The following is a 16,187-nucleotide window of genomic DNA, read 5'->3' as shown; positions in this document are numbered from 1 at the left end:
CTTTTTCCAAAAGTGGAACTCACTGCCACTTGAGAGCAATTTCCATAGTTTTAACTATGCACTGCATGAAGAACCTTCTAGCATTGGCTGCTCCAAGAGTTCCAGCATTACAAGAGGGAAAACCTTTTCTCTATCTGCTGTCACCATGCCATGCAGATTTATATCCTTCTGGCACCTCTTTAAACTGAAAAGCCTCAAATGCTGCAACCTTTGCTCACAGGGGAGTCACTCCATCCCCTTCACAATTCAGGTTGCCCTTTTCGGAACCTTTTTATCATTTTCAGGTCAAGTGACCAGAATCGTACACGGGAGTCCAAATATGGGCATGCGCGTGCAATGTGAGCGACACCCCCCCACCCTCCAAGTGTAGTTTTTGAAAGCAACTGTTCTCAACTTTGTTCTTCCCCCTCCTGAAGCCAGCACTCCTCTGGTACCCACCAGCTTTCAAAGACTCCTGACACAACAGAACGCCCGATCGTTCGTCTAATTCCATTTATTAGTACAATGGTACGAATACATTGATTTGCACGACACGCCGGAGGCAGAGGCTCCAGCACTCCTAGCTTTCACCCAACTAGAAATGCCTCCCCCCTTTTCTCCCAATCTTAAAAGAGAGTTCTCCATCCCTCCCTGTCAAATCCTAGAAGAGAATGGAATGAATTTCACCCATTTTCTTGTCAAGAAAGCTGCTTGCGCACATGCACTCCTCCCACAAACCAAGGGAGGCAAACCAGATTTTTTCCCCTTTTGCTTGCTTCCAAAGGTCAAATAAATATAGAGACAAGCAACATTTCAGCTGCCATCAAATGAAAATGTGTTTCTGTTGTTATTGAATGTTACAATGGCACTGGGTGAGAGGGGGCGCTGGTTTGTGTGGCAAACCCCCTAAGACTGAACACAGAGAAGACGGCTGTTTTTAAAATCTGTTGCATGACTTAAGATCACTCAAGGAAGCGGCCACCACCTTTTGCAAAAAAAAGGCACCCGTGTTATGCAAGTTAAATTTGATTTTGAGTCCTGACAACAGCAATTTTAAAATTCATTCTTTCAGATCTGGTGTTGCATTTCAATTTTATTTCATTTTTTACAATTTGTCCAGGAAGTTATCTAGTGCCGGGATGCCTTCCTTCAGCCCTTTGCGCTTGCGTGTCTCAGCGACGACCTGACAGGGGCGGCTGGTGTTGTCAAAGGGGTCCCCAGGAAGGATTTGCCAGTGGTCAAACACGCACTGGGGGAAGGCTTGTCCACCTGTGTTGGATCTCAAGTCAGCCGTGAAGCCTGAGGAAAGAGGACATATTGCATTATAAAGCAGGCAAGATGCTTGGAGAATTGACACAGGAATGCAGGGGTTAAAGCTCATCCCTCAAAATCAGCTCTGTGCCTTAGCTAGAGGAATAAAGAGTCTGATTGCTTAGAAAAGTGCGGTGTGCTCTGCATTTCAAGAGGGACTTGGACAAAACTTAGGCAGCAATGCTTCAAAGCTAACAGGGGCTCCTCCCTCCTCCTACCACAGGGTAAACAGTGTTGAACAGCAAGAAAGAACCCTCCCCTCCAACAAAAACAAGCTGTTCATCCCTTAATGCAGGTGTTTGGAACCTTTGGCCCTACAGACGTTGCTGAACTAAAACATTCATCACCAGCAGGTAACATGGGCGATGACCAGCAAGGATGGCAAGCTGTACTTGAGCAATATCTGAAGCCCAAATGCTCCCCACGGCTGCCTAGTCCACCCACCAGAAAACCATCGTTTTGCGCATATGGCTCCATCCCGTTCTGCTTTCATGCTCTGGTTGGTGGACCTCTATGTAAAGCAAAAGTTAAACCCAACAACCCTGAAATCTGCAAGTGTCTGATTACAGCAGAAACTTTCTCCAGTTTATTCCATTCCCACACCATCTTGAATTGAACTGTCATGACTTCTGCTCCTCTGGGATGTACAGTCCACCTGCTACCACTTACAATGGGAAGGTACTTGGATAGCCAAGATTAAGCTAAGAGGCTACCTTGATCTGAGACTTCACAATCCTGGAAACCGTGTCCTGTAAGGACCAACCACAGTAACAACCCACCTTATACCAAGTCAGACCACTGGTCTGTCTGGCTTTCCAGAGTTTCAGACAAGGGAGCATTGCCAGCTGTACCTGAGGACGCCAGGGACTGGACTTGGGACCTTCTGCATGCAAAGTACACTCCCACTGGGCTACAGCACATGTTGTTTAGAAGCGGCAAATGTCTTTTGCTTGACCTCCCAGCAACCAAGGCTGATTCAGTGCCTGGAGAAAAGCAAGACTCTTACCAAAAGACTCGTTGACAGGGAGATAGGCCTTGACCACGAACATGGGGGTGCCAGCCACCTGGGACTCCTCAAAGACATGACCCCGCTTCCTGTTCAGCACACCATAAATGCCACCCACAACTTGCTCTGGACACTGGTAGAGGGAAGAAGCAGACAACATTATAGCACTGCAGAGAGAGTAATCCAGCGGGCTGCCTGTGGAGAAGACACACCTTCCCCCCCCCCACTCCCACCCCAGTTAGATACCTGGATCTCCACAAGGTAGATGGGCTCCATGAGGCGGGGCTGGGCCGTCAGCACGCAGGCATAGAGACACCTCCTGGCTGTGGGGATGATCTGGCCACCCCCGCGGTGGATGGCATCCGCGTGCAGGGTCACATCATGCACATCAAACCGGACGCCACGCATGTTTTCCTCGCAGAGGGCACCCTGGAGAAAGCAAGAGGGATATTTTTACATAAAAAAAATCACGTTCTGGATTTGCGTTTTCTACTCCGCCTCTCAAGCCTCGAGGCAGACAACACAGTTCAGTTATCAAAATCTTTGCTGTAGCAGCCAACGACAGAAATGGAGCTGATCTAAAGAGAAGCCAGTAAATTTTTAAGGTTTTGGAGACCCCAACCTGGACCAAACAAAGCTGCCTTCAGATAGGCAGCTGCCTTCTACTGAGATAGTCCATTGAGTGACTTTCTGTTTGAAGTATGGGCTAACAGGGAGAGGTATGATCAGGGCCCCGCCAAAGATTTCAGGGCCCCAGCGCTGGAGCGGCTCAATTAACTCCACTGCAGTTGGAGAAAGGCAGGGCAAGTCCGCCCCAATCCATCTCTTCTTCCAGCAGGCTCCAGGAGACCCACCAAAGGCTGTTACACCAGCTGCAAGGCCAGCCGTCCTCCTAAAGACCACCCAATAATGAATAAGGGGGAACCCGGCCGCGCTTACCTCCTTCGTGGCCCACTGAAAGCCAGCCACCACACTGTCCTTGATCTCGTTGAGGTACTGCACCCCCTTGGTGATGTCCGTCAGGATGTTGGGGCCGGTGCCGTCAGGGCCGAAGCACCAGATCTTGCGGGCCTCGGCCACGTCCCACTCATACTTCTCAGCCAGGTATCGGGCCCGGGTCTTCAGCTCCTGGCGGGAGGAGACATCGCCCTTGTCGATGTCCTCGGCCAGGCCGTCGGGGAAGGGGCGGGCTTTCATGTACAGGCGGTTGTGTTTGTTGGGAGATTTGGAAAGGCACAGCACACCCGACTCCTCGCTGACCGTCTCGCGGTATGACACCACCGGGTCGGATTTCTGCAGAGAGGATCCCAAAAAACGAGAGTGTGAAACCCAATGCCACCGGGGCAAATGGAAGGCAACTTGGCGCCCTCTTCCCCAAAGGGCTGCCCGATGCCCTGCCAAGCAACAGCTCTCCTCAGATGGGGCACCGCTGAAGAGTATGTCCCAGAGGCTTAACGTAGCTTCTCCTACAAACTGGGCTTTCAGTGCTGCAGCCCCCTGGAATCAGTTACAAGCTGATGCTGTTCTAACACACAGTGCAAACATTTTTACCATCTCCCCTGGGAAACTCTCCCCCCCCATATGACATTTATTTGTCCATATGGCTTTGAGGGGCTTTTAACAAAATATAAGACACAATACTCTGCAGCTGATGGAGGTTAAGGAACAACGCAATGGCCAGCCAAACAGGTTGAGCAGATATTGCCCTGCGGGACTGTCAGAAGGTAGAGCTCCCTTGCACTTAGAATGTCCCTTACACTCAGACTTTAGCACTGAGTGTGTTGTTGACCTTATCAATGGTTTCAGAGATTTCTACGTGACTTGCTGGGTGGCTAAGCGTGTTAAACTAGCCTGAGAGGAGAGCTTCCATTCCCTCTGGTGCTAACGTATGTTCTGACAGCCATTTTAACTAATCTATTATTTGCAGTATTTTAGCATGTTTATGTAACTGTGTTCACAATCTTATTCTTTTTAATCTGTTTTAATCTGCCTTTTTTGTGTATGTTTTGGAGGTAAATGCAAACTGCCTGCTCAGCTACGGTGCAATAACCTCCTCTTTGAACAAGCCTTCTAAGTACAGACCTTATCCCAGTCTGCGTCTGTGTTGGAATTGCTTTTTAAAAACTGTTTTCTTTTAATATGTTTTCAAAGATGCTCTAACTTAATATGCCTTAAAGTCTTTTGTTTGTAAGATGTTTTTAAGTGCTTTTAGCGTTTTTGTTTGCCACCCTAATCTCCTAAATAAATACAAATTTAATAAATTAAATAAATAATAAATAAACTGAACTAACTACAAGCTGAGACTCCTATGCACCCACTGAAGATGTTTTTGTCTGAGAAGGCAGTTATTTACAAAATATCCAACAGTCAGGGAAAATGCAAGTTACAGAATGCACAAGGAGCTGAAGAGTGGCCTGCCTAGGACTGCCCACAGAAGTTGGCACCCAAGCTCAATTTTAGCCTTTTAAAAAATCATTATTTTGCATTACACTGCTTTTAGCAATTTGGAGGGGGTAATGAACCTCTGGGTTGCGTGTAACTGACCTTTACTCAGAGCAGACCCGGTGAAATTAGTGGCAACGACTAACTTGGGTTCATTAAGGCTTCACGCCTATCCACCTTCTGCTTTCTACTCTGCAAGACTGAAAGGACTGAAGCTTGTTTCACTCTGAAACCGCGGCTCTTATTACCATGTCAGGGTAAGCCCTGCGGGACCAGGCCTACCCAAGCATGCTCACCCGAGAGGCTGAGCTGGGAGGCTGCCGCCGGTCACATGGGCTCCTTCCTCTCCAGCAACGCGGCAGCCACACCAACCTACGCACGGTGCCGTGGCACAGATTACCTTGATGGGAATGCAGGCGTGGTCCTCCTCAAGATCCTTGAGGCAGATCTCCAGATGCAGCTCGCCAGCGCCGGCTATGATGTGTTCCCCGGACTCCTCAATGATGCACTAGAAAGAGGGGAAAGAGCCTTGAGCGGAGGAGCTGCAAGCAGCAAAGAGTAAAAGTACACCCTGGAACACTAAAGTGGGGTAGTCTGGTCTGAAAACTGCTCCGTTTCTCCCTAGGATGCTTTTCCCAAGCTCGCAATGAGGTGTTTTGTTACTGCAACAAAGGCTAAGAAAACCTAGTGATGCTTTCTGTCTGCTGACCCCGACCCCACTGTCAAGACCCCGGCACTCGCTTCCACGCGAGCTCTGCCTCACCTGCACCATGGGGTCGGACTTGGCCAGCCGCTTCAGGCCCTCCACCAGCTTGGGCAGGTCGGCCGGGTTCTTGGCTTCGACGGCGACACGCACCACAGGGCTGACGCTGAACTTCATGACGCGCATGTTGTGGGCGTGCTCGAAGGTGGTGATGGTGCCTGTCTTGACCAGGTACTGGTCCACCCCGACCAGCCCCACAATGTTGCCGCAAGGGACGTCCTCGATGGGCTCCACGTAGCGCCCCATCATGAGGATGGTCCTGCAGAGGGAACAAGGGCGGCCGCGTTGAGCATCCAAAGACCAGGCGGGGTCTCGAGTGCAAAAGTCACACCCTGCTCCGGGAAAGGGAGGAAGAGCCTCCTCTAGATGCTCTTCACTCTTTCGCCTTGGACCTGGGGATGGAACTGTGCTTCGCACACACAGCCCTCTCCAACACCAGAGGCAATATACTGGGGGGTCACGAATGCACTATTCCACTCATTTGTAGCCTTCCCAGGGGGTATCCAGCTGGCCTCTAAGACCCTGGGCTAGATGGGCTCCGTCGGATCCAGAGGACTCACAAATCTTCTGCAGTCACTTTTCTCTGCCAACCTGAGTCTACAGTTATTACTGTTATCTTTATTTAAACCCCGCCCTTTCTCCAAAACTGGAACTCAGGGCGGCTTACAACTCAAAATGGGTACATATAATTTGGACATATAAAAATCTACATTTAAAATAGAATTAAACTCATTACAGCATTGAAACAATTAAACATCACCTAAAAATACCTAAAACCAATTTAAAATAATGTAATCAAACAGTAAAACAATACAGTTCTTGGTGGGGGAGGGGAAGAGGGACAGGAAGTGAATAAAAGAACCCAGGGAATTTTGAAAACAGACCTCTGGATTGGCTTCAGGTAGAGATCTTCCTTCTTGCCTGGGGTGTAGTTTGGTCCCATGATCCTGCACTTCAGGCCGGTGGAGACGATCCCAGAGAAGACCCGCCCAAAGGCGTAGAAGCGGCCCTTGTCGGTAGTCGGCACCATCTTGGAGATGTACATCATCAGAGGCCCTTTGGGGTCGCAGTTCTTAATTCCTGGAGGGGGGAGGGAGAGAAAAAAGGGGGGATTACATTTTGCTCTGCGGGGAGGAAGGCTCTGCTCAGACTGCACTTGCCTCCTGACTCCCGGCACCATATTATTATTTGTAGGGAAAAGCCGCTACCTACCCATGGCGGCCTCGTCGTCGGGGGGCCCTTCGTACAGCAGCTCACAGCGGTATTTCTGAGCGGTGACAGGGGAGGGCAAGTGGATGGTGATCATCTGCAGCAGCGCTTCCCCAGCAGGCAGCCAGCGTCTCATCACAGCCTGCAAGAGGGAAACCGCGGGGTTCAGAGAGAAGCTTTGTGTGGCCTGACTTCCTGGTCACATGGTGATGGGGTTGCCATGCATAGGTTCTCCTTCCCGCCAAGGGCTGCTGCCCTTTGGTGACCACACCCCCAGCATGCTGCTCTGACCACATCCAGGATGCATTCAGCAGCTTCCACCCCCACCACAAAGCCACCTCCCTCACCTTCAGCAAGGGTTTGCCTTCCTTGTCTTTATCCTCACTGTCCAGCTTGATGTCCAACTTCTCTATCAGCTTGGCGGTCTCCTCCTTCTTGAAGTTCATGATTGCATCAAACACCTTTTAAAGAAGAGGCCGCACACGTCAGGCTCAGCTGATGAAGGCAGCCACCCCTCAACCCCCGCCCTCCGGCAGCAGAAGCAGGTTGTGTGTCCTTGACAGAGATATTCAGGAAGTAAGGCAGAAGGCCCAAACAGGTCGGCAGGCTTCCGCAACGGCAGCACAACCTACCATTGTTTTTATTTATTGAGAGGGTCTGTAACCTGCTCTCCAGCCAAAAAGGTTCCGAGACTGGTTTAAAGACAATCAATTAACACAAGGCTCTGCCCACAGCCTTACAATCTAAAAAAAAACAAAACACGACACACAAGGGGAAATGGGCAGGAGGGAAGAGGAAAAAAGCAAACTCAGGCACCAGTTTCTTAAATAGCCGTTCTTATAATGACCAGCTGGGCATAGGAACAAGTTCAGGGGTGGGAGGTGCCTGATGCAGCCGGTCTGCCCGCAAAGCTGATGAAATGAACCCTGGCTCTCATCTCTCCCACCAAGAGGGCCTGATGGAACAGCCGCTGCCCAATGACAGTTGAGGGAGAAGAGGCCTTTCTTACACAGCATTATCCTGCTCAGGGGCCCATTTGTATCTCACACTGTGCTGGCCGCCTGGGGGGGTGGAGGATATAAAAGCAGCAGGCAAATACAAGAAGGGAAGATTAGCTATCATCGTTAGCCAAAACAGTCATTTTTAATCATCTTATTCAGAGTGTTTTAGATAAGAGAGTTGCAAGCACAGAGAGCAGGACCTACAGAGGAAGGAGAGAGCACTCTACCGGTGTCAAGGGCCACAAAGGAAGGAAAGCAGGGCCGGTTTTGGCATGGGGAGCCTCTCAAAAGTTTCATTCGGGGGGGTGCAGTCGGCCAACTTTGGGTCAGACCTTTAAAAACTTTCTTCAACCGTAACACGTCAGGTCAAAGTGAAGAAATTTTGTTCATCATCATGTTCAGATTGTGCCAGACCACCAACAAAACTCTTTTTTGAGGAGGGGGGAAGAGGAGAGAGCTGGAAGCACAGCACATCACCTTGAAGATGGGGTCCAAGATCAGCTGGCAGAAGGTCCTCGGCAGCTTCTTCCCATCTGGGCTGGTGACAGACTTGCTGAATTTTCCAGTGGCTGGGTCAAAGTATCTGGGGAGGGGGGGAAAAGCCATGCAAGCTTCAGCTTCCAAGGCCTCTGAGAATCATCCACCCAAGAAGGCTTCCTGGAAGAATTTGAATGGGAATTCCTACAACCCCTTTTGCAGACAGCTGTTTCAGCTCCAGCTTGTCCGCCTTGGAAGGGACCGGCGTCCACTTGGCTACTGGTGGCCCTCTGGGCTGCTGGCCAAGATGGATGCCTAGTTAGCATACTGTATGTCACACCACCTTAGAATCTGAGAGCAGTTTGAGTTAGAGGAGTTTTTCCTGAGAGGAGTATCAAGAGTTATAGATGTACACAAAATCCCAAATGCCTCCCCAATTGGCCTTAAGTGACAGCTTCTACTTGCAGCACAAGTCTGTTCAGCTGCAGATCAGGGCGAGGAACCTTTGGCCCTCTGGCTGTTGCTGAACAACGACTCCCATCAAGCCCAGCAAGCCCAGCCAATGGGCCAGGGATGATGGGAGTTGTTGCTCAACAACGGCCAGAAGGTCAAAGGCGCCCCCACATCTGATTTAAGCCAACGATGTTCCCTCTGGATAGCTACTTCTAGAAGCTAAACAGCCCTCTTTGTGGTGCTGGCACTACACAACGTAGATGATCCACAGGCTGCACTTGAACGAACTTCACACAGCCGTCAAATTTCAAGCAAATACCAATCTGGACACCTGAAAGGCTTACATCAACTTATATATTTAACCGAGGATGCCTATACAGATGGCAATTGTATCCACAACGTAAACCGACAGCAGCTTCTTGTTATTAGCAGGATTCAGATTATTATTCCTCCTTCAGTTTAGCTTTTGCACCTTTAATATTGTCATTGTTTCATGGATCTTTTTTCTTTGTTTTCTCTCCCCCCCCCCACTTTTCATGGTTAAATCTGCAAATACAAAAAACCCCGATTTCCAAAAGAAGGGCAGCCGTGTCACTAGCCGGAATGTGCTGGGAGGCAGGACTCCCTCTGCCCTGGCTTGTTCCACTGGAGGACTCAAGTCTGAAGGGGCAGCGATTCAAGACAACCCTCAGAGGACTTGGGCTCAGGGGTGGGGGGCAGCCCAAACGTGTTGCCAGTTAAGCCTCACCATTTTTGGATCGAGATCCTTCTGTGCCCAATATGGTGCATTTTCCCCATCCTCTGGACCTGCAGCCCTCTGGACATGCACACTGGCTGCCCGTTTAGGGGCCCAGCAAAGCCAAGAATTAGCAGGCGATACCAAAAGAGCTCGATATGAGAGTACCTGCTCTTTCCACCACACACTGGGGGGCTTCCCAACTCCGGCACCCACCTGTCTCCCCACAGCTTCTTCATCATGTCCTCTACTTTCTTGGCACGCTCAGCCGCGCTCAGCTGCCCTTCACCCTTGGCGGCGAACTTTGCCACGTACATCTCGGCAAACTGCTTCAGAGTGAAAGCCCAGCCATGCAAGCCAGAACCAAAGCCAACAGTGCCCAGAACTGGATCGATCTGGAAGGCAAACAGAGGGAGACTTGAAGGTCTGGGGCACCAAGAATTGGGTATCTGTTAAGTTCCTACCACGGTGGAAGTTTATCCTTATTTGGATTAACTGAGGAAGGATTATAGTGCACAGAGGGTTGTATTCAACTAAATCCTACTCTGAATAGATCCCCTGAAATTAACGAAGTTAGTCATACCTAGTCACTTCAATGGGTCTACCTTGAGTAGGAATACCAACGAATCCCACCCAGACTCTGAAAATGTTTGTTCTGTGTTAAAGCCAAAGAATTCAGCCTCACTACACCACCCCCTAAATGTGGGACTGATCTAAGAGAGCTGCCTTGGAAGCCTACACAGAGTCGGTAGAACTAGATATCCATCTGACACAGCAACATTCTGAGGAGATAAAACATCCCTTGCAGAAGCATTCTAATGTCCAAAGAACAGGACTGATTTTTCTGCGTTATTTACAGGCTTATTTGTACACTCAGGCTTAGAGAACAGACTTCAAGTGTTCCAAGGTCTACGCAATTGTGTACTTACTTCCCTGCTGTATTTAGGGACTGGTCATCACTAAGCTCAGTGGTGGTGCATCTGCCTTGCGTGCAAAAGGTCCCAGGTTAATCCCAGATGCCATCTCTGGGTAGGGCTGGGAGAAACTCTGCTGCCAGCCAGTGCACACGATATTGAGCCTGACTCATTATAAGGCAAGTTCCTCAATTTTTATATAGGGGGCTAAATCCTTCCCAACTCGCCTTTCCTCTCCTGACACGAGATGGGGTTGTGTCAAACTAAATCGTGCTTCGAGTAGAGCCATCAAAATACTTAGTTATTTGTTTGTATCGCACCTTTTCCTCCAAGGAGCTTCAGACAGTGTACACCAGCCTCTCCCAACCAGTGGCTCCCCAGATGTTGGGAAAGGCTGCTGTACACAGTTCTCCCAACTTTATCCTGGAGGTAGGACTTGGCTGAGAGAGGCGGTGAATGCCCTTCCCCAGGCCACCCAGTGGGCAAGCTGCATGGCCGAGTGGGGATTTGAACCCTGGTCTCCCAGGCCACACCATACCCATTACACCACACTGGTGGAAATCAAGTGATGCACCTACCGATTTCAGTGGGTTATCCAGGGATCTACTTAAGACGGAAGACTGCTGCACCCCCCAACCCTTACCATGATGTTGCCCATGGGGCCGCTCTCGCCTTCCCCATAGGTGGAGATGATGACGTTGACGTTCTCCACGATGCGCTGGAAGGTCTGGTACAATTCCTCTGGCTGAAGCTGCAGTTCCAGCAGAGCCCGGTCCATTTTGTTCATCATCAGGACGGGCTTGATCCTCTCGGCAATGGCCTGGCGCAGGACAGTCTCCGTTTGGACACACACCCCTGCAAGAGGGATAAAGCAACGCTCAGGTTTGTTGGTTTGTTCAAACGAGATCCTACCCTTCCTCCCAGGAGTAGTCCAGGGCAGCAAACAAGCAACAAAACACTAAGAACATCTGTTAAAAACAATTCCAACACAAATGCAGAGTGGGATAAGGTCTCTACTTAAAAGGCTTGTTTTTTTAACAACTGGGGGCTGAGCAACTATTAAGCTTATGGGTGGTGCAATCATGAGGGTTAATCAGCCCCCTTCAGAGCTTCTCACATATCAAACAGGGCTTCACTGCACCTAGCTACTCTTCCCAGTCTACTGAACACCTGCCATAGGAAGCGGCCACAGCTCTGGATCTCAAGGCAGAAGGCAAAAGAGATCTCACCGGAAACACAATCCACAACCACCAAGGCACCGTCGGTGACACGCAGGGCAGCGGTGACCTCCGAGGAGAAATCCACGTGGCCGGGGGAGTCGATCAAATTGATCAGGAAGCCACAGCCATCTTTGCTTTGCTTGATAAACGCCAAGTCGTTCTCCGAAAGCTCGTAGAAGAGGGAAATTGCCCTGGAGGAGGAGGAAGAGGCATGAGATCCAAATTCTCAAACACTGGTTCCCCAAACACACACCCGCAGACGCCTGGCTGCTTCTGGGAGCAAAGCAGCATTACAGGGAAGGGTTGCAGCTCAGCAGTGGAGAATCTGCCTTGCATGTAGAAGGTGCCAGGTTCAATGCCCGGCAACTCCAGCTAGGGACGGAAGAGACCTCCCACCTGAAGAGGCACTAAATGGACCAATGAGTCTGATTCCTCCTATTTAATCACCATTTCCTGATCTGGAAGCGATCCAGGGTAAAGGAACCTAACAGATGTCTCCCTCCCTGATGCCAATTACTCGGTTTAGATACATGTGGCAAGGGCCTATGGCTTATATTCAAATGCACCGGAATTAACACACACTTGCATTACATCAGAAATGCCCCATGACAAGAGAGTTGCAACTTTCCACTGCCAAATGGAAGACGCTTAAGGCACAAGTCAGTAAAAGTTCAACACTCTTTAAATTTGTTATGTGATTTTAATGGGATAGATAAACCCATTTAAAACTCCTCCTCCCCCCCCCCAAAAAAAATAATCTGCCTGGCTGGACCTTCCTCCGTTTTGAGGATTCCTTCCTCTGGCCAGGCAGGAACAGAGAAGGGGAACTCAGGAAGGACTTACGTAGACTTGATGGTGATGCACCTCTCCTGTTCATCTTTCCTTGTGTCAGTGAAGCGGGTTTCACCAGCACGGGCAGAGGCGATAATCCCAGCTTTGCAAACCAGCGAGTCCGTCAAGGTAGATTTCCCGTGGTCCACGTGAGCGATCACGGACATGTTCCGGATGTTGGCCTTCTTGTCCATGATGGCCCGGATCTGGTCTACGGTGAAGTTCACCTGGGACAGCACAACCGAAAGTAAACAAGACTGCTTCAGACTAACAAACCTTCCATTCCCTTTTTAAATTCCTGGATTCTTGATTTTTGGGAGGGGGGCGGACACGAGGAAGCACCTAGGTTTTTATTCTGAAACCAAGGAGTTGGTGGCAATCATTCCACATCCGCTGTGGGGAACCTTTGGCCCTCCAGAGGTTGCTGAACTACAACTCCCACCATTCCCTGGCTGTGCTTGCTAGGGTTCATGGAAGCTGTACCTCAGCAACTTCTGCAGGGCCAAAGGCTTCCCACTCCGCTAGGAATCTGACCCCCCCCAAATGTTTTCAGACCCTGGTTTGGAGATAAACTATGGTTTGCAGTTAACCCAGTTTGCTGAAGCCGGTGTGCCTCAAGCTTTCTCAAACAGCAAGAGGGAGAAGCCCACGGAGAAAGTGCTTCCGACTAACCTTGAGGACATCTTGAAGGAGCCTAAACATGACCCGTTTTGCTCATACAAGTATCTGAGAAACGACCCAAGTTGGCTTCCACCCCTAGAGGCCCAAGTACACCATTAAAGAACTACCCTCTTGATGACCTCAAACTCAAGGGTGGGGAACTAGTCAAAGGAGACAATCCTCTACTTGGTGGACAAACAGTGTGACCTATAAAATGTCTCAGCCAGGCACGCTAGCGCCTCAAGGTGCCCGCTTCGGTATTTCAAAGCAGGCAAATTGCGCAGGGGCGTTACAAAGCCAGTCTTGCAATACATTTATATAAATAAAACACAAAATGGGGCATTCCTCCAAGGCTTTTTTAAAAAACAGATACACATACTACCTTCAATTTAACAGAATATCGGGGATTCCCACTTGCAGCAGTCTGTGGGGCTCCAAAATTTGGCAGTTGTGTTGGAACCCCCCCCATTCCCCCCAAAAAATCCTGGTTCGCGTTGCAAATTATTTTGGCATGTAGTGTCCATGTATAGATTTGCTGGGCTTTTTCTGGGGGGCGGGGAGAGAGAACTCAATTTCTGAGTTTTCCAGTCATTCTCCACCCCCCTGGAAAAAAGACTGCAAGGTTACGTAAAACAGGGAGGGGACAAAGTATCAATTCCAGTCTGCGAGATGCAGTACCTCCCTCTGGCCGAGAACCTCTTGGCAATGCCCCAGCTTCCTCATTCTTTGCCACATCATTCAACACCCCTATGATCTTCCTCGGTAGATATTTGCTAAATCCCCCCCTCCCCATGCAACTCTGGGATTTGTTAACGTCGGTGTGACTCCAAGACCTGCTCACCCTTTCCTTTCGAGAGATTCCCAAAATATATTCTCACAAAAGCACCGCGTAACTCTCTGGGCCTTTGGGGATCTGCTGCCCCACCTCAAACCTGCCCCCTCTCCTCCATTAAAGTATTGTTAATTACAACTATGCATTTCACATTTCCTCCGAGGAGCAGCAGGAGGTAGAAGAGGCAGTAACGGCCCCCAGGACCACTCCTTTTAAGAATACTGGGAACTACAGCCTTTAACAATATATAAATCAGCATTAATTACTCACATAAGTTCCTTAATTTCAATGCCTCTACTCCAAGTAGCACTTAAGTTGACTACAACTCAGTGTGTCTACCCTTGAGTAGAACCAGGACTGAGTCCTACTCAAGAGTAAACCTCCTAACATTAATGGAGCCTAAGTGAGTCATGCCTACTAACTTCAACGAGTCCAAGTAGGGGTGCCACTCATTCGAATTAAGGGGGCCCAAGCGAGCCGTCCTACTAACTTCAATAGGCCTACTGAGTAGGGCTCCCTTCCGGGTGCCACCCACTGAAATTAACGAGGCCAAACTGAGCCACGTCCATTCACCACTACAACGGATCTACCCCCGAGCATTAAATGAGGACGGCGTTCCCTCCCTGGCCCTACTCACGAGTAGTTCCATTCGTGTTACTAGCCACGCCTCGCCGCCGAGGCCCAATTATTTTCGATGGGTCTACTCTAGAGTAGGGGCGCGTGGAAAACAATCTTAACATTGCCCACATATATATATAGACATACACATTCACCAACAGTTAAAAGCTAAATACGCATTAAAGTGCATGCGTCCCTATGGCCGCCTGGCGCTGGGAAGATGCTGGGCCCACCTGGGCCATTCCCCTACCTGGGGCTCTTCCAACCACCCGCCACCCCTCCCTCCGCGCCAAGGCCTCCATCCCCAGCGCAGGCCGGGCGGCTCTAGTAGAGCCGACGCCGCGATCCAACCCAGGCCATTCCCGGCCCTTCTTTTAACCCCCGTCCCCGGCTTCTCAACTAACCCAACCGGAGCCTCGGATGCCTCACCATGTTGGCGGATGGCGGCGGATTCTGCGGGGACGGGTGAAAGGGAAGAAGGGGGAAAAAAGGCCGGCAACAATGGCGGCGGCTCCGGCTGCCCTGTCTCGTTGGCAGGGGCCGAGCGGGCGGAAGAGGACGCTGACGTCAACATGCTGTCTTTTATAAGAGCCGGCAAGGGAGAGGAAGGGTGGGGCAAGAGGAGGCGTGGCTAAGGGCAGGAGGCCGGAACCTGGGCGCTCTAGCCCGCCAGCCTCTCCCGCTGAACGCAACTCTCTGACCAAGGCGGGAAAGGAGGTGGAGGGGAAGTTCGGGCAGAGTTTGCGCCTGCGCAGTTTTTAACCGAGCCGGAAATGTTCCAATCACGTGGGCGCTGTGCGTTCTGATGAACAATACAATGTGTCTTAACGTGCTTTTACCGACCTGGGCTCCTTTAGAAGGATGTGCGGGACACACATGTAAATTATTATTATTAATAATAATAATTAGTTGATAATACATTATTAATAAATTATTAAACTGTTTTACTAAATTACTATTAATGGTAATTTAATAATGGTAACTTAATAGTAACAAGAATTTATTGTTAAGAATTATTAATAAAGCATTGTTCGTATTAATAATTTATTATCAACAAATATTGCAGCAGAGCATGTAAGAATTATTATTAATTCAGATGTTATTCATACTGATCGCACCTTGCCCAAACCCAATGACAGCTCTCAATGGCTTCTTACTGGTATTAAAGGCGTTATTTGCACCATCCATTCAAAATAATCTTGTGTCACTTTCCACTCAAAAGACCCGTGAAGGGTTGTTAAGGGTGCCGAGAGTTAGGAGAGGACCTTGCCATGCAACCGTTCCGAGTTCACGGACCACAGTTCGGAAACCCCTGATCTGCAGTATTAATCAAAAACCAAGAGTGTGCCAAGTACTAACAAAATATTAACATGGATTTGATTTTTTGTACTGTTTAATCCCTGCAAATAATTGTTTAAAAAGAACGTGACTGCAATTCAGCCACACAAGGCGCACTGAAGCCCAGTGGATTTCCATGGGAAATGTTTTAGGGGAACTTGCACGTGTTCAGTTCTCCACTGTGAAGGGTTCAAAAGGGATGTATTCAAGTAAGTCCTACTCAGTATAGATCCATAGAAATTAATGAACCTAAGTTAGCCATATTTTCAAGGGGTCTACTCTGAGTGGGATGAGTGCTGGATACAACACTGAGGTTTGTATTCAACCATCAGGCTGTCCACTGCCAGAAAGAGGAAACTGGGCCGTAGCAAGAGCTTGGTTCTGCTCCAGCAAAATC

The 16,187-nt window shown here is 49.5% G+C and overlaps 1 protein-coding gene across 1 annotated transcript; it reads right to left on the bottom strand.

The window, feature by feature from the left end:
* Positions 1–1,054: 1,054 nt before the first annotated feature.
* On the bottom strand, positions 1,055–15,020 carry EEF2 (eukaryotic translation elongation factor 2). Its single transcript, XM_061600482.1, has 15 exons — positions 14,882–15,020; positions 12,355–12,569; positions 11,521–11,702; positions 10,935–11,146; positions 9,594–9,772; positions 8,189–8,294; positions 7,058–7,171; positions 6,714–6,852; positions 6,386–6,581; positions 5,502–5,760; positions 5,139–5,246; positions 3,236–3,589; positions 2,543–2,725; positions 2,297–2,429; positions 1,055–1,278 (listed from the first exon to the last, which is right to left on the bottom strand). Exons 1-15 carry the CDS (start codon positions 14,882–14,884, stop codon positions 1,085–1,087), a joined length of 2,577 nt encoding a protein of 858 aa, XP_061456466.1. The 5' UTR covers positions 14,885–15,020; the 3' UTR covers positions 1,055–1,084.
* Positions 15,021–16,187: the final 1,167 nt, after the last annotated feature.

The sequence above is a fragment of the Rhineura floridana genome, chromosome 18, assembly GCF_030035675.1.
Source record: "Rhineura floridana isolate rRhiFlo1 chromosome 18, rRhiFlo1.hap2, whole genome shotgun sequence".
NCBI classification, from domain to species: Eukaryota; Metazoa; Chordata; class Lepidosauria; order Squamata; family Rhineuridae; genus Rhineura; species Rhineura floridana.
The sequence above is the reverse complement of the archived record's forward strand: the minus strand, read 5'-3'. Positions and strand labels throughout refer to the sequence as shown.